Source organism: Bos mutus, chromosome 29 (assembly GCF_027580195.1).
Source record: "Bos mutus isolate GX-2022 chromosome 29, NWIPB_WYAK_1.1, whole genome shotgun sequence".
Lineage (NCBI taxonomy): Eukaryota > Metazoa > Chordata > Mammalia > Artiodactyla > Bovidae > Bos > Bos mutus.
The window spans coordinates 17551213-17569946 of record NC_091645.1 but is presented as its reverse complement, the minus strand read 5'-3'; the positions used below and the strand labels follow the sequence as shown (position 1 = coordinate 17569946).

General features: G+C 36.7%; 1 protein-coding gene across 1 annotated transcript in view; it reads right to left on the bottom strand.

Annotated features, from left to right (window-relative positions):
• Window positions 1–640: 640 nt before the first annotated feature.
• RSF1 (remodeling and spacing factor 1) overlaps window positions 641–18734 on the bottom strand; it is a 153181-nt gene continuing 135087 nt past the window's right edge. Inside the window, exons 14-16 of the mRNA XM_005908064.3 lie at window positions 18102–18322; window positions 15701–15889; window positions 641–12967 (exon numbers count right to left, since the gene is read on the bottom strand). Coding sequence (XP_005908126.2) covers window positions 12399–12967; window positions 15701–15889; window positions 18102–18322 — 979 coding nt within the window. The 3' untranslated portion in view covers window positions 641–12398. The remainder of the gene's footprint in view (window positions 12968–15700; window positions 15890–18101; window positions 18323–18734) is intronic.

Genomic DNA, 18734 nt, shown 5'->3' with positions numbered 1-18734 from the left:
AAGCCTGAATATTCATTGGAAGGATGATGCTGAAGTTTCAATACTTTGGCCATCTGATGGGAAGAGCTGATTCATTGGAAAAGACCCTGATGCTGGGAAAGATAAAAGGCAAAAGGAAAAGGGGGTGGCATAAGATGGTTAGACAACATCACCAATTCAATGGACATGAATTTGAGCAAACTCTGTGTGACAGTGGGGGACAGGGGTGCCTAGCATGCTGCGGTCCCTGGGGTCACAAAGAGTCCAACACAACTTAGCAACTGAACAACAACAACAACATTTACATACATTACCAATGAACAACCTAAAAATAAAATTTAGAAAAAATTCCATTTATAGTAGCATCAAAATGAATAAAATACACAGGAATATATTTAACAATAGAAAACTACATAGAAAGCTAAAAATATTCTTGAAAAAAATTAAAGCCTAAAACAAAAGGAAAGACACCTATTTTAATCATGTTCACTGATTAAAAGACTTATTATTGTTAAGAAACAAATGATCTGCAAATTAAATGTAATCCCTATCAAAATTCCAATTGGCTTTTTGACAGAAATTGATATACTGAAACTTCAATTCATATGAAAATTCAAGATACCTAGAATAGTAAAAAAATAAAAACGAGCCAAGTTAGAGGACTCACTTCCTGATTTCAAAACTTTTTACATAGTTATAATAAGACTGTAATACAGGCACAAGGATAAACATATAGATAAGTGGAATAAAATTGAGAGTCCAGAAGTAAACTTGTACATTTTTGGTCTATTAAGTTTTGACAAGGATTCCAATATAATTCTGTGGCGGAAATAAAATTCTTTTCAATTCATGATGCTGGTACAACTGGATGCAAATAAATGAATTTTGATCTTTATCTCATACCATACACAAAAATAACTCAGAATGAATCAAAGATCTAAACATAAGAGATAAACTTATAAAACTCTTAAAACTATAAATCACAGATCTTTGTAACATTGCATTAGGCAACAGTTTCTTAGGTAAGACATCTAAAGCCCAAGTAAAGCAAAACAAACAAACAAACAAACAAAAAAACAGAAAAACTGGATGTCATCAAAGTTTATGTCAAAGGACACCATCCAGAAAGTAAAAAAATAACCTGCAGAATTGGAGGAAATATTTGCAAATCATATATTTGGCAGGGGTCTGGTATCCAAGATGGACTTCCCTAGTGGCTCAGATGGTAAAGAATCTGCCTATAATGCAGGAGACCCAGGTTATATCCCTAGGTGGGGAAGATCCCCTGGAGAAGGAAACGCAAACCCACTCCAGTATTCTTGCCTGGAGAATCCCATGGACAGAACCTGGCAAGCTCCAGTCCATACAGTCCATGGGGTCGCAAAGAGTCGGACAATCAACAATTAAAAGACAGATAACCTAATTTAAAAATGGGCAAATGAAAAAAAAAATGGGCAAATGAGGGACCTCTCTGTGGCCCAGTGGCTAGGACTCTGTGCTCCCAATGCAGGGGGTCCAGGTTCCATCCCTGAGTGGGGAACTGGAGCTCATATGCTGCAGCTAAGGGTTCACATGCTGCTGCAACCAAGGACCCTGCATGATCCTGCATGAGGCAACTAAGACCCAGTGAGGCCAAATAAATAAAATAGATAAATATATTTTTAAATGGGCAAATGATTTAAGTAGATGTTTCTGAAAAGAAGCTAGACAGGTGGCTATTAAGCACATGAAAAGATGTTCAAAATCATTAATCATCAGGGAAATGCAAATTGAAACCACAATGAGAAATCACTTCCTATCCACTAGGATAGCTATAACAAAGACTGACAAATAAGTATTACTGATGTGGTGCAACTGGAACCTTCCTGTGTTGGGAGTCAGAATGTATAAAGATGTAGATGCTGTGTAAAACAGTTCAGCAGTTTCTTAAAACTTGAAACGAAGAGTTACCATATGATCTGGCAATTCCATTCCTAGCTGTGTGGTGACAGACTTGAAAACATACGTCCACACAAAAACTTGTACACAAATGTTTATTATTTATAACAGCCCAAGAGTGGAAACAATCTGAATATCTTTCCAGTGATTAATGGATATATAAGATGTGGTATATCCACAGAGTAGAATATTATTCATCTATAAAAAGGGATGAAATACTGATTCATGCTAAAATATAGATGAAAACATGCAACATGCTAAATAGAAGTCAGACACAAAAGGCCACACAGTGTATGATTCCACTTGTATCATATATCTAGAATAGGCAAATCCTTATAGACAGAAAGTAGATTAGTAGTTGCCAGGGACTTGGAGAAGGGATGGTGAATGACTGCTAATAATATGGGATTATTTTGGAGGCTGATGACAACCTTGTGAATATACTAAAGACCACTGAATTGTACACTTTAAAATGGTGAACTTTATGGCATGTGAATTATATGTCAATTAAAAAAACAAGAAGAGGGCTTCCCTTTTGGCTCAGTGGTAAAGAATCCGCCTGCCAATGCAGAAGATACAGATTCAATCCCTGGTCCAGGAAGATCCTACATGCCACAGAGCAACTTAAGCCCCTGTGCCACAACTACTGAGCCTGTGCTCTGGAGCCTAGGAACCCCAACTAATGAGCCCACATGCCCTAGAGCCCGTGCTCCACAACAGGAGAAGCCACCACAATGAAAGCTCATGCACGGCAACTAGAGACTAGCCTCCACTTGCCACAATGAGAGAAAAGCCTGCAGAGCAACAAGGACCTGGCAGAGCCAAAAGTAAATAAATTTTAAAATAACAATAAGAAAGGTTTTAAAATAAAATTTACAAGTACTTTTATTTTGGAAACCATTCCATAAGCAAATCTGTATTATTAAATTCACAGGACAATCATCCCACATACAGACTGCTTCCAATATGCCTTTTCTGGCTGTGGGTCCCTACCTTTTATCCTTGCTTCTTTGGCAGTATCTGTTTCTGCTTGTGGAATCTCTCAGTAAAATTCCAGCCCTGCCTTCTCAAGCAGTCTAAACATGAAGTTAACTTTCTGATTTTCTAGAACTGAGTCAGCTTGCTTCTCTTTGAAAGGGGTAAGCCCTGCCGTGCCATGCCATGCTAAACCGCTTCAGTCGTGTCTGACTCTTTGTGACCTCATGGACTGTGGCTTGCCAGGCTCCCCTGTCCGTGAGATTCTTCAAGCTAGAATACTGGTGTGGGTCGCCATTTCCTTCTCCATGGTAAGCCCTGCTGCTGCTGCTGCTGCTAAGTCGCTTCAGTCGTGTCCGACTCTGTGCGACCCCATGGACGGCAGCCCACCAGGCTCCCCCGTCCCTGGGATTCTCCAGGCAAGAACACTGGAGTGGGTTGCCATTTCCTTCTCCGATGCATAAAAAAAAATTTAGACTTAAAATATGTAAAATCTACTTTTACTTTTAGGGTTCAAATTAGAGATAGCACAGGTTCTAAATAGGGTTCTATCATTGTTAGTAAGTCCTTCCTCTAATGTTTTGGCTCCAAATGATAGAGTAAAAGCTATTTGATTGCATGAGTTTATGGTAGTTACTGGCATTCCACTAGCAAGCAATAATGCCAAAGAGAAAAGAAAATGGTCGTTTCAACAGAAAAACATGAAACAAGTGCAGGGAAAAGGGAGGACTGTCTCCTATTATAAGTTTCAGCTCTAACAGTTGTTCCTAATGATAAGAGTTCAAGTATGCTCCTGAGAAGCCTACTAGTCCTAGAGTTTCTCTTAGAAATTGTTGACAATTCAGTGAGAGTTTTCAAATCTAGTTTAACATTTTGATAATCTATTTATTTTAAAGGCTGGTAGTCAAGGAGGAAATAATTGAGAGGCAGATTAAATGGGAGACAGGATGACACTTGTTTTCCATAAGGGAGATCTTTGTATATATAGAGAGAATACAGACAGGAATCAGTGAGATAGAAGACCCAGAGGAGGCAACAGGGAAGGGGTCAGATCAAGGACACAGGCAAAGGGGATATGGCAAAAACAGAGGTGACATCTGTTCCTTGGAGGCTGGAGAGAAGGATGGATGCTCGTGTGGATAAAGTAGCTCTGAAACGGTCAACAGGAATACTAAGGAGTGACTTATACCATGAACTAGTAAGCTCCTAGTTAACTTTGTTTTTGGAACATGACTTTATGTGCAAAACTAGTATCACAAATATGAAGTCACATATCCTTACAGTGTTTTTCCATTTTAGAACTTAAAGAGCTTATGCAAAGTGACTAAAGAATCAAAATGACACACAACCATTCATCTCATGCAACATTTAGTTTCACTAGAATATTTTCATTACTTTTTGTAATTCTACAACTACTAAATGATCACAGTATAGAAGACCAATTCTCAGTTTTGAAAAGAAAAGAACTCTTATATTCTCTGGTCTCATAGCCTCAAAGGGATGTGGGCTGACAGTCATGTTCTGGACCCCACTCTCAGCTCCAGAAAAGAGCTTTGAACTCGCTCGTCTGCCACGGCACTGTCACCCTTGGCCTCCAACACAGCACCTCACCTCCATTTAACCAATGCTGTTTAAGTGAACATTTCAAACAAATCACTGAGAAGCATTGTAGCCGATCATTTCTTGCCAGCATAAATAAGTTTTCACTTCATTGAGTGAAATTCTGATCCAAGAATAGTTTATCAGTATTTTATATCAGAACTGCAAATAATTAACTTTACTAGTTCGTTGGGGAAAAAATGAGTTTGTTGTGACTCCTACTGTATTTCAAAAGTAAGGAAAATCTATGAAATCCAACATTTATAGATGAGAATTATACTGAGGATTGGAAGGGCCCCTTAGAAGTCTAACCCCTTTTAAAATGTGTTTATCTATTAAACTCCTGCCAAATGCAGTTCAACCTAAACCCCAACATCCCTTATTGGTGAGAATTCGCTCCCAAGTTATTAAAGAATTCTGTAAAAAAAGTATTTCCGAAAAATAAATGGAAAGCTTTTGCCTTATGGCTTCTGCCCTCTGGTCTAATTCTGTGCTTCCACAGGGCAACACAAAACAAGTCCAAGGCCTCTTTAATGTGTCAGTTCTCCAGAGGCTGAAGATAGAAATCAAGAATAGCTTCCTACTGCTACTGCTAAGTCACTTCAGTTGTGTCCGACTCTGTGTGACCCCATAGACGGCAGCCCACCAGGCTCCACCGTCCCTGGGATTCTCCAGGCAAGAACACTGGAGTGGGTTGCCATTTCCTTCTCCAATTCACATCCTTGGCAAACAGCTATAACAATTGTTTGGTGAAAATTGATGCACTTGCAAACTTACTTTCTAGATAGTAAGAGAACAGTTAATCTATTCTGGGGTGATAAAAACTTTCAACCTTCATCAACAGTTACAGAAAATTCTTAGCTTTCTATGTGCTACAAAGTTTAAAATAAACTAAATTTGCAAACACATCATGCTAAATACATCAAATTATTTAATTTTTTATTATGACAATTGACATATATTAAGTGAAAGAAATGACAGAAGTATTATAATAAAACATTTTGAAAGAAAAAAGTTACACAATTAGGCCAGTAGCCATAAAATAGCTTTTAGGCCTATTTTATAACACCAAGAGTTCTGATCAGACTGTAGTGAGACATTGAACATTTCATTAACAAAAATATTGGCACGAGCCACAACATATTTTGGTTGTCACTTACAAGGAATATTGTATTCAAACAACTATGCACTGCAATTCTAACACACTAGGTGTTCATACACTGCAGTTAACCCCTGAAGCTTTAAGCTACCAGGAATTCCCGTATTTTCTATGCACAAAATTTACTTTGTGCGTTATTGGAATCACACTTCCAGTTTTCACGTTTTTTCCCCCCCTTACACATGCAGTATGTCTTATGTGGCAGAGAGCATGCCAGCTTCTGTTTAGCTAATACCACATTCCTTATTACCTCAAGAGTTTTATGTTAATCTTGGAGTCTGCTTTAGCGCTCATCTCCTAGAAACAAAATAAAGCATTCTGAGAACGTATCTAGGAATATTTTTTATGCATAGGAAAATAAAGCATTTCATATAAGCATGTCTGAAAACCCAAGAGGCATTTTGATCAAACACTCCCTGGATCCTAGCTATTAGTTTAAAATGGGAATCTAACATATACCATCTACAAATTCTTATCTGGGATTTATATTCTTTGCCTGGAAATTCATGATTCCCAAGCTTCATTTCTGAATAGACAAGGATAGCAAAGAAACTGACATCCCACAGTAACTGGAAATAGATAAAGGTAACTTAGGTAGAAGTTATGAATTTAATTCTTTACAAGAATACACTTGTGCTACAAAAGTGAGAAATCAGAATGGTACATTATCAGATGGCAAAAAGCACTGGTGTTTAAACAGAGGTGTCAATATAACTTATCAAAAATGTGCCATGTAAAAGACTGCTACACTTAGCAGCTCTATAAGATTTCAAAGTATTTATCAAAAAAGAAGGGAATTTGAATTTGAATCTGATATCCCTTCCTGCCATGCCTCCAGCAGACAACTATTCCTGTGGAATTAAGTCTACTGAATTGAGTCTACAAGAACCAAATCGAACAATTCTAGTTTTTACTTCTTTTACAGATTGAAAACAAAGCTGTGTTCCACTCCCAATCCCCCCATCCCAACACAGGGTACACCCTTTCAAGGTGTATAAAAAACCCCAGCAGGTTTGGGCAAGCTACAATTCAGATACCATAATCAAGACATTACTTTCATAATAGAACACAACACCAGATCAACACTGAGAAAACCATAGTTAAGCATCACGAAAATCACACACTTTAAGAAAGTATCATTAACTGCCAAATTTGAGCTATAACAGCTGTTCTAAAATTGAAAATCCATTTACACTAAAATAAACTAAATCTATGTATGGATGTCTAAGTATGGTGTGTGTGTGTAATTTTCATGCAATGATCTTAAAGCTTTGGAGACAGGTTATTAGCCTAATTTCCAGGCTTGTCCATATAGCAGTATTGACATGCACCAACTCTGCTAAAGGGCAGAATGAAAAAGACCATGGCACAAAATTTTAAACAATTTTAGGTTTAATTACATAATGCACCTGTAGATGTTCTAGCATAAACACAATTGTAAAAATCTACATCCTATTTTAGGGTATTTTCCACCTCCCATCCCTTAAAAGCTGTACAGTTATAAAAATGTGACTCTCAAGCAAAATAAACTTTTTTTTTCTTTTGCAACATACAAAATAAGTTAAATGATTCAGAAGGTTTTGAGCCATTAAGTCTCCCAATAACTGTGTTCTTGGCCATCCAATAAACGTGACATGCAGATAGCTCCTGGTCTAAGACCAGAACTCAACAAATACACGTCAAACAAAACCCCAAACACTTAAATTAGATTTCTTTAGAAACTGATGAAAGTCAAGAAAATATATAGTTAGGGCTAACAATTCCATTCTTAACTTACATCATCCAGTGGCAAAATGAACAAGGCAGGTCACTCAGTCCTTAGTGCATTTTCTAGCTTGTACCGGTTTGGCAAAAAAAACACAAAAAACAAATGTAGTTCCTTTAAAAATGTTTTTTTTTTTCTCATTCACAATGTCTAAGGAGATTAATTAATTTCTATTTGTCTAATAATTGTTATGCCCTCTGATATAACTTATGCATAGGATAGACATCTTAGTTATTAAAATAAAAACCTTTACTAACTGAAATCACTACAATGTGCCAGAATTGGGTTTTCAGTATTTCCCAGAGTGAAATGGTATAAATATAAAATGAAAAAAAAAATTGACGAGAGCAAAATGAAAAAAAATTCACTAATGGAAATCGTATTCTAATCAATTTCTGAGAGGGTTTACATGAATTTTTAAGTGTTGAGTGTACTGTCTGGAGTAGTTACATACCAAGTACACTACATTTTGGCTTACAATGACTGCTTGATTGCTGGGGAATGATTATCTTCATATATGTTACATAGTTACTTAGCAATTCTTGGCACTCAAAAAAGTGTTAATGATAATTTGAATGAAATATTTTGAAGACAAATTATTAATTATACATATAACAACTCAGTTTAAATACATTGATAATAAAAGTTCTCGTCTTTCAGGATTGGTATAAAACAATGAAGTAAATCAGCAGTTAGCTTGCCACTTCCAAGGTAGGATTATAGGTACACACTGGGAATGGTGGATAAAATAGGAATGGATTTTATTCTAAGGAGGTTTAATAACAGATATTAAACAGAGGACTAAGTAGATACAGAAGGTATGCAGTCTTGGCATTCTTGCTTCTTGGGAGAACCAGGATGTTAAACCAAGAAGAGGAACTTCACTATTTTTCTCTAGGTTTTCTGTAATTAAATTATGTTCATAATCTCACATCAGTTACAATTATGTCCTTTTTCTTGTGTCAAATAACTTCAAAGCGTTTTTATTTCTTCTAACATCTAAGATATGTATATACATATTAATTTATATATATATATACATACATATATATGTTCATTCCATTTTTAAAAGATCTGGATTTTTGAATACTTGTCCTGTATCTGTGAGGCAATGCCATGAATCAGGGACCTTGTTCACTGTTGGTGAAGGGCAGAGTTCACAACTTTTTCTGAATATTAAACCTGTAGATTCAAACAGATTCAATTATACGGTAGGACTAAAGAATGGCTAACACCTCGTATCCCCACAAACATAGGCTAAAAAGGAATTCTTTGTGACGGAGAAAATTCCATCAACCCCACTTAAAAATAGCTAACATTTCCCCTCTTTTTAAACTCTAAGCAGGCCTACATTTTTCTTTATATATGTTCTTTGTGTATCATGGGATGGGTTCCATCAATCGAAAAGTAAAAACTGGAGTTTGTAATGTCCTGTTAATTTGTTTAAAAATCTTTTTACCAACAACTTCTTTTGCATTTGAAGTCCTTGATTCTTTGGTAGGTCATTTTGAAAAAAATCACACATGAATTTATTCTAAATGAAACTCCTTTTTATTCTTGGAATCTGTAGCCTTTGACCAACTGGAAAAAGATGTGCCAAGGAAATCCATCCTTAATAAATCAGGTATATTCTTGAAAATATCTCTGCCATCATTCTCTAGTACTGTGCCAACAATAGAAAATGTTTACACGAAACACTATTTCATCAGCACATGTCTACAAAAAAACATATTATTTTCAGTCTGAGTTTTCATAAATTTTAATTCAAAGTTTCTGCTTTGTGAAAATTTGGCTAGTTTTCAAACCTTTACAGAAACCAAACTAAATATTGTGAGTACTAAACTACATCTCTCCTTAATACATTTGCTATAGTGGAGTTTGATATTGGGAGTCTGATTTATACTTCCAAAAAGGGGTTTTAGAGTATTAAAGGGTTCTATTATTACACAGCAGCTACTGAGAGCCTAGATCCATGGTCAGTACTCTAACTACAAGAATCCAAGATGTTCTAAACTCTAGATGAATTGCTGCTTTCCTGTACAGCAGTCCTAATGTCTGAATTAGGACCGTTCCTAATGACTGAATTATGTCTTTGGATATAGAGCATTCTCTTTTTCCTATATTGTTTTTTTTTTAACTTCTTCAAAACATGTTCAGAGTTGGTATTTCAGCAAACACAAGACTCTTTGAGGGACTGAATCTAAACACCAAGCAGCAGAATTGTTTGTGAACTGTTCAACGTTTCATCAGCCATAATTAACCTATCTGCATGATAATTTGTGACTATCACGTACTTGGATTGTACTCTTTGTAGATGAAGCAAAGTTAACTGGTTTAATCAGAATGTAAAGGGAATTCAAAAGGAAACACTCACTATTGAGTTCACAAACACTTAATTCAAGTTTGGTAAATAACAGGCAGCAAAAGTGGCATCATAACCCATGTCAGTGAGACATTTGCTAAATGGAATACTCAGTCTTTACGAAGATAAAAATTAACCTTTTGCTCTCTATGGCAGAAGGGTAAAAAGAACTTATTTCACATTAGGCATCCTGTAAAATAAATAATCTACCCATTTAATACTTCTTGTCGTTTGTGTAACTGAAGAGAATAGGTTGAAGCAGAAGCTCGTGTGTCCGGAGGTAGAGAGAGGGATTTTCTACACCGTAGTGGCTTTACCCCGTTGCAGGACTAAAATGGTAGCAGAAGACGGGGGGCAGGATAGGCCACCTGCACATTCTAACCACTTACCATGCATTAATAGGAATCCTTCTATTGCCTCCTGTTTTATGTAGTTAAAAGGCTCACATTCTTAACTGACTCTCAAATAAATGGGACAAACCTAGCCAGAAAGCAGGCCTGGTAAGTGAATGTGGCTCCTTACATAGCCCTGCTTACTGTCTGGGAATATAAGTCCTTCACTCCCTTCTGGTGGAATATTGTCTCAAAATAAAAATCACAACTTGCTTGGAACCACATGCTACTGGTGCATCCTATTTTTAGGCTGCTTTCATTATTTTATTTTTTATACAGATACATATACACTGCTAGAATCAAAGCAAAAATATTAATGGGCAGGTACTACAGAACTAAGGTGAAACAAAACAAACAAATAGGAACCAACAAGTGAAAAACAACAGCTATAAACTTTCAAGGCCAAAAGATAAGATTTAAGGGCAACACCTGTGAAGGGAGGAAAAGAAAGAGTATGAAGTTTCTAGAGGTATTTATAATGCAAGTCTAATGCCAGCTTTTTAATAATAAAAAAGAGAAGTGCTTTATTATTCACTGACTAGCACATAGAATGCTTAATTTGGGAAGAAAAATTCATGAAGTTCCTTGGGCCAGCAGCAGATATGGTGTGTCCATTGCCGGCAACAGACACAACACTGAAACAGAAAACCCAATCCCAGGGCAAAAGTATTCACAGAAGTAATGGCTGAAGGTTTCAGAATTTGACAGGCAAGGTTTAATCACAAGTGCTACACTCTGTACAACGTTATTTATGGCTCTGCCTGAAATTTTACAGCTGAAACAGAAACTAAGACAAAGTTCATATTTTAGTGTCAATTACATGTTAGATATTTAGTTAGTTACAAACCCCTATTTTCTTGAAACAAAGGGCTTATCTTTCTTTAAAATGTTGAGATGTTTGAAATGGATATATCTATTAAGTATATTGGTGGTTTTCAATCAACTCTATGTTGGTCATGTGACTATTAATGAATTTTAATAGAAGTCTAATGGCCAATGGCCAAAACTACATTCAAACCCTGCTAATATATCCAGGCAGATAGGAAATTCTAACACACACACATACACACACACACGCGCACGCGCGTGCACACACACACACATGCTAAAATTCAAACTAAAAACCTCCCAAAGGAACTGCTTTGTTTGTAGACTTCAATTTGAAGTAGATACTAAGGGCAAGAATAGACCAGTTAAAATTCACCTGAAAATCCTTTCCCCTTCTTCAAATGTGCTAAAATACTGCAGTCAGCTTAGCATCCATATCTTCATGTATGTTATGTATAGGTGTATTTCTTTGAAAATGATAATTCAGATATTTAAATATTAAGTGGCCAGAAAACAAGAGTTACATTATCTGCAAAGTTTACAGTCCATTCAGGCCTTAAGAAAGACCACACTCATTTCACTAATAACTCTCCATGATGGCATATTAAAGGCCACGTCATCACCACTGCATAAAGCTGTTTAAAAAAATTTGCTATTAGCACAACCTGGTTGTCAAAGCTTCATTATACATTTTACTATACAAATGCTTTTCAGATGATTTTTTTTTTTAAAACAAAAAACTCCGCTATAACAGAAACTTAGGTTACAGTTTTTTATGATGGTATTTTTTTTATCGGTCTCTTCTTTTTTAAGTGTGGTTATCTCCAATAGTAAACAAGTTGATTTCATGAATGCTGTTACTAAAATGACTTATGTATGATGTTATCTACAATTCTTAAATTGCAACAATACGGACTTGAACTTTTAAACAGTCTGTTAATCATCATCTATGCCATGAATGTTTAAATATAATATATATTTAATATGAAAAAGCTAAAAGCACAAGTGCTTTCTCCCACCCCTAATTCTGTTTTGGGCCCTCACAGATTTGGAATGCATTCTTATCCACCCTTTTCACAAAGTCAGGAGAGCTCAGGAAATATAAAGTCAAAAATATACAAATCTTTGTTGTTATAATAAGATTTTTTTTTCCCCATGACTGAAATTACCAAGGACCATGAACTTGGAAAAAGAAAATCAAAAGGAATTTACAGCAATTATTTATCTTCAAAGTTCAAAACTGGTCACTTCACAGAAAGACTTCAGGGTCTGTTGAAATTTTTCTTCTAAAAAGTCATTCTGTAGTGGAGTTTTCTAGGAAAAATAAAACAGCTTTTAATAACTGGCCCGCTGGTGTGAGAGCTACCGTGGAATAAATTAGCACAAAAATGGAAAAAAGTCTTATAACTGTTCACTGTTACAGACATAATCAACAAGGTCAGTCACTCTTAAAAGCTCATCTTCGTCCTCTTCTGGGGCCCCTGCCTCCTGCCCACCACTTGTCCCATTGGGGGCCAGGCTTGCACTGGCTGTGCTGCTGTCCTTGGGGGTCTGAGGCTTCTCAGCTGGCTTGCCAATCAAGTTTTCAATGGCTTTGCCAGGACTCTGTCCATTGGTGGAAGGTAGGTCCACTAAGCTATAGTCCAATGGGCTCCCCACCTTGCCTACATTTTCAAAGTCCTCTTCCTCGTCACTGTCTATCCGATAGGGCTTTTTGGTGCTGTCTTGTTCTGAGGGCAGGACCCTGGGCTGGCGGTCATGGGCAGGTTGATCTGCATCTCCATGAGCATTGTCACAACTCTCCTCTTCATCTGTCTCGATCCGGTGTAGCCGTTTTCGGGATGGTTTACCTTCTTCTTCCTCCTCATCTGCTTCGGAATACTCATCTGTGCTTCGACCCCGTTTTCGAACTGACCGCTTTGATTCTTTAGCTAGCTCATCATCTTCAGAGTTCTTGGACATATAGCTCTCTAGAATAAACAGCACATTTAAGCCATTGGCACAGTTAACCATTAATAGATATAAGTAATCCTCTTCTTCCTCCCATGTTCATCCCATGTCCTACTTTCAGACTTGCTTCTACATAAATATTTCCCTTCAATAACTGGCCTCATTTCTCTCTCTTCTCATTCTCACAGCAATGCCCAATATGATTCACAGTATACTTTATGGTTTTAGGAAAGGGCAAAATCCTTAATTAAATAAAGACAGGTTGGTCACAAACTAAGAAACTCCTTCCCACTAACCCTCAAATTAGAGAATTGTGTAAACATACCGAAAAGAAAAAATTAAAACTAAGCACTGCATCTGAAGTACTGCACTCTCTTTCCATGTTATTAAATGTCCTTGGTAGCCCTTAAACGTTTTCTTTTTTATCTATACTTGATCTCACCTGGTCTCATGGCTTTGCATACCACCCATTTGATGGTGACTCTCACATTTGTTTTAGGCAACCAATCCCTAAATTCCAGGCTCATGTATCAAACTGCCTATTCAACATCTATGCTTGGATTTCTAAACAGGCAGAACCAAGCTCCAACACTTTCTCCTCAACCTTGCACAATTCTGGTCTCTATCATCTTCGTTATTGGCAACTCGATTCTTCTAATCACTCAGCCATCCTTGATTCCTTTCTTTTTCCCATCTAATCCAACAGTAAATTCTGTGGGCTATATTCAAATATATTCATAATTTCACTGCTTTTCACCCCTTTACTGCTACTGCTCTAGTCTCAACCACCATCATCTCTCACCAGGCCTATTTTAATGACCCCCCAGAACTAGACTCCTAGATTCCCTCTTATACCCTTTAATTTACTCATAACATAGATGCCATATTAAAATGTAAGTCAGATAATATCACTCCTTTGTGCAAAATCCTCCAATTATTTCTCATTTCACAATAATAAAGTCCAAAGTCTATACAATGGCCTACTGCATTATCTAACTATCCAATATGGTACTAAATGGAGCAAGACTCTATGGTCCTTGCCCCCCTTGTCTTCTGCTTGCGTTTCCACAGACTAAATTCTGTGGAAAACTTTAGTCAAAGAATAAGTTTTATCAGAGAAATGAGAAAATGCAGAAACAAAGAAAAACAGCCAAAGGAGATCAAATAATAATAAAGTAGTCATTAAGCATAGTCAATGACCTTTAGTTACTTCTCAAGGGCTACAGATAACATTCTGAGCCTCATCCTGTGAGCTGTCTTACAGATACTGAAACCCCAGGTGAAGAAGTTAACTACATGATGACCAGACTAGTTGTGACATGAGCTGCTACAATCCCAAGAATGACTTCAAAGAAACAGGAATAAACCAACCCTAGAACTAAAGATTAACCGTACCTAAAACAACCAAGAGGATGCTGGTCAGACGACTGATGACCAATTTGAGTTGACTGTGCTGCTTCTGCATGCAGCCCCTTCCCTCAGCCTATAAAATCTTTCATGCCCTGCTTGTCAGGAGGGGAGTCAGCCTTTGAACAGATGTCCACCCTTCCCATCCCTCACCAACTCCTTCCACCTCTCACCAGTGCCTGGCATCTAAAATAAAGCAAACTTTCCTTTCCACCAATCTGGCCTATTTATTGGCTTTTGTGTGGTGAGCACCCAGACCCCACCTTTGGGTAATAGTCCCCACTCACCACAGGTGGGAATCAACTCTTTTTTTTAGGTCTGTACTCAAATGCTGACTTCTGAGGGAGGCATTCCCTTGGTACTCTATCTGAAATTCCAACTACTCCCCCAACCTTCCCTTTCTACTTTTCTCCACAGCACTTATCTACACCTAATATATCTATTTATTTGTCATGGTTATTTATTGTCTCTCTTCCCCCAACAAAAATAAGAGTTACATGAGGAAGCTATATTTTGGTTATTCTTTTCACTGTTCTATTCCCAGTGCCTAGGACAGTGATAGTTCATTAAGTATTTGTTTTTAATAGCTGAATTAATGAATTTATATTTCTCTTTAATGACACAAGAAGAGATACACATTCACCCAGATGTTTACCTCCCTTCTTTAGTCCCCCATACCCAAACATTTTTTTCCCTTACTGTCCTGGCCTGGGCTCAAACTTAATTGACAAGGATCTATGAAAGCAAACAATCTTCAATACAGATCATAAACAATGGAGAATTAAATATATAAAAAAGAAATAGGGGAAGGTGAAGGTTAGAATCATTTAAAATGAGAAGAACTCTAGAATAAACTACAAAGACTAAATGGACATCACAAATTCATATTTTAGAACTTGTAATTCTGGTATTGTGCACAGCTAAAGCTATTAAGAAATAAAAGTTTACTGACTAAAGGTCACTGTCAAAGTGAAGAGAGACAGTAGGCACTCTTGACTTGCAACTGTTCAGCTATTCAGGGCACAGGAGGTTATTTCAAAATGAAGGCCATAAATTATCAACAAGCAAAAGAAATCTTGTTAACAGATCACAATTTTCTGAAACTCTTCTAGTTTCAATGAAGAATTTAATTATTACAATTAAGAACTTAAAAATTATTATCTTATCAAGCATCAGTTATTTAAACTACAAGCTAACCAGGCATAAAATAATGGGTTTTATCTCAAAGATACTATGGGCTATATTAAATTTCTAAGAAATGGTACAGAATCATAATCGTGAGTTCACTTTATAATTTGTACTACTGCCTTGCCCAAATGTCCGTAAACTGGAGAGCTATTCCTTACCTTCACTATCTGAGCTAGAGAGCCTACGCTTGTGAACTCGTCTGATTTCTTTACCACGTCGTAAACTCTTCTGGGAGCCATCACTTTCTGAATCTTCCTTGTAGTTAATTTGTCTCTTCTGGTTCCTTCTAGACCTTCTTCGCCGAGTTTCTACAAAATCATCGCTAAAGTCATCACTAAAGTCACTTTCTGTTTAAAAAAAAAAGGGGGGTGGGTAGAAAGGAAAAAGAAGTACAAATTTTAATTTTCAATTCCACCAAACAGAAATGTTAGTTTAGCTTATAAAAATATAAAGCTATTACACAGAGTTCAGTCATAACTTTTAAATGAACAGTAACTTTTATAAATCTCTAATTTTCTTCTTAATAATATGAGTACATCTCAGGGGAGTTTTAATGCCGAAGCTCACAAATGTATCCTACTAGCAGTCAACCTCAAGGTTAAAAAATGTTTTATTGGGAATTCCCTTGGCAGTCCAGTGGCTCTGTGCTCTCACTGCCAAGGGCCTGGGTTCAATCTTTGGTGGGGGAACTAAGATCCCGTGGCACAGCCAAAAAAAAGTTTTTCATAAACCTTATCTCATACAACCTAGAGCTACCCAGTCAGCTGCATGGCTGCCACAACTGTTCTTCTTGGTGGATGGTTACTGTTCTGCCTCATGATAACCTGCTGTTCCTATGAATACAGCTGTATGGCTACATTCATAGCATTACAATGCACTGCAGAGGTTAAACTTTCTAACCACAGAAAACTGATGAGCCTGTTTCAAGTACAGAACTGGGGTTATACGTTTGGCTTTTACCCATGCAGAATTAAAATCTGCTGAACACAACTCACAGAGCTACTTTAACTCTCAAAGCACTGCTAAATAGCACTCTTCTTGTCACATCATCTCTGATCAATACACCAAAATCAGGATATGGCATTATGTCAGAGTAGTTTTCAGGAAAGCTAACACATTTCACTGAATCATCACATCTAGCTTTGTTCTCTAATGGATTTCAAATACTTAAAAACTGCTAGCCAACAGTTTAAAGGGGTCCCCAGAGGCCAAATCTAGGACAAACTGAGTCAAAATAGTGATGGTAATAAGACCAAAATAAGAATCCATTAAATCCATACTGATACCAAAGAAATAAATATACAGGGCAGAACAGAAAGCTCTTTCTTATAGAATAGCAAGTAATAAATAGGAAGGAAGGAGTTAGAAAATCATCAACAAATGCTAAAACTAGTGGATACAACATCTGATAAGAACAAGGTATTTACAGCCTCAAAATATCTTGTATGGATTACTTATTAATTACAAAGGGAAAATAACAAAGACTTGGAGGGCATACATTAATTATGTGATATTCTGGCCAAAAATGTATAACGAGAATCTAATCACAAGGAAACATAAAACCAAATGAGTTATATTTTACAAAATAACTAGTGTGTATTCTTAAAAAATGTTGTGGTCAACAAAGACAACATTTCAGGAATATTACAGATAAAAGAAGACCAAGGAGACATGAATAAATGCATAACCTAATCCTGAACTGGACCCTCAACCAGGAAAAAAACGTTTACATAAAGGACAATATTGGGGCACCTGATGATATCTGAATGTGTACTATTGATAAGTTAATGGTATTTTATCAATATAAAAATTCCCTACTTTGATATTATACTATGGTTATATAAGAAAATGTTCTTGTTTTCAGCAAATAATCACTGATAAAGGGGCCTGATGTCTCCACTTACTCAAAAGGTTTAGAAAAAAAGATAAACAAAACAAAAAACTCCACAACCTGGCCCGAGTTGGGATATAATACTCCTGTCTGTAGCATTTCCTAAGTAAGACGACAGCTACCTATCTGCCAATCCCATGGAGCATCTTATCTGTCGTTTTAGCTGCCGTGCCTCTCTTTAATTAATAGGGATGTGCATAGATATAAATAACATAGATATAAATAACACTGATAACTTATACAAACTAATAAATTACTGATTATGATCTAAATGTTAGAGATAATTAGTGATCTTTCTCTAACAGCTAGACATCTGAGGAAAAACGTTCTCAGATTATTAAAAACGATTCCCAAAAAAAATAAAATAAAATAAAAACAATTCCCAAGAAACACTCTGGAGGTGAAGTCTAGGCATGGAAACACACGGCACCAAAAGGATTCATCACGACTGTAAACGAGTTTGGCATGAAGTTAACACATCCGTCCTTATCTGTCTTCTCAGACCTGCTTTATGTGAAAGATTTAATCAGTGGTGAGTTGTAAGAATAGAACACAAAGTTTCATCAGACAGTTTATATTACAACTGAACAGAATTTTATTTTAAAAGATTTTAATTCCAGAAGTTACAAGAATTTCCTTAGTGAGCTGTGGATACGAATTATCTTTACCAGAGTCTCTGCTGTTCTCCTCAGACTCTTCCTCCTCATCATCGTCAGAGCACTTTCTCTTTGGGGTCTTTCTCCGCAAACGCCTGCTTTGCCTCATAGGCCGGGAGGGGTGTCGCCTTAGTCTTCGGCTACAGAAATCAGTGTCACTGTCATCATTAGATGGTGGGTCTTCTTCACTCTCATCTGGGTTCTCATCAGATACAACGAATTCATCCTGAGATCTATCCAAGAGAAACCGGATGAATTATGATGGTACACTTAGAACCATGAACCCATTTTGGAGTTCTGAGTTCAAATTCTAACAAGTCCACTGAAATTATTAAGCAGTGTTTAATGGAAATCTCTAGGTCATTGGATCAATTTCCCTGTTTATAGAATGAAGAGCTGTTTTGCACCCATTTTTTTTTTTAAGAAGGAGTTATGAAGATCAATTGATGCTCATTTTTGTACATAAATTGCTTTTGCCTCTTAGGAAGTCCCCCATGTGCCTCAAATTCAACATGTCCAAAAATGAACTCATTATTTCCTAGGCTACTCCTTTCTTCTGTTCTCTAGCCTGGTATTTGGTACTATCAACCCATCCAGTAATTCAAGGCAGAAACTTGGAATTTATCCCAATTTCTTTCTCCCTGT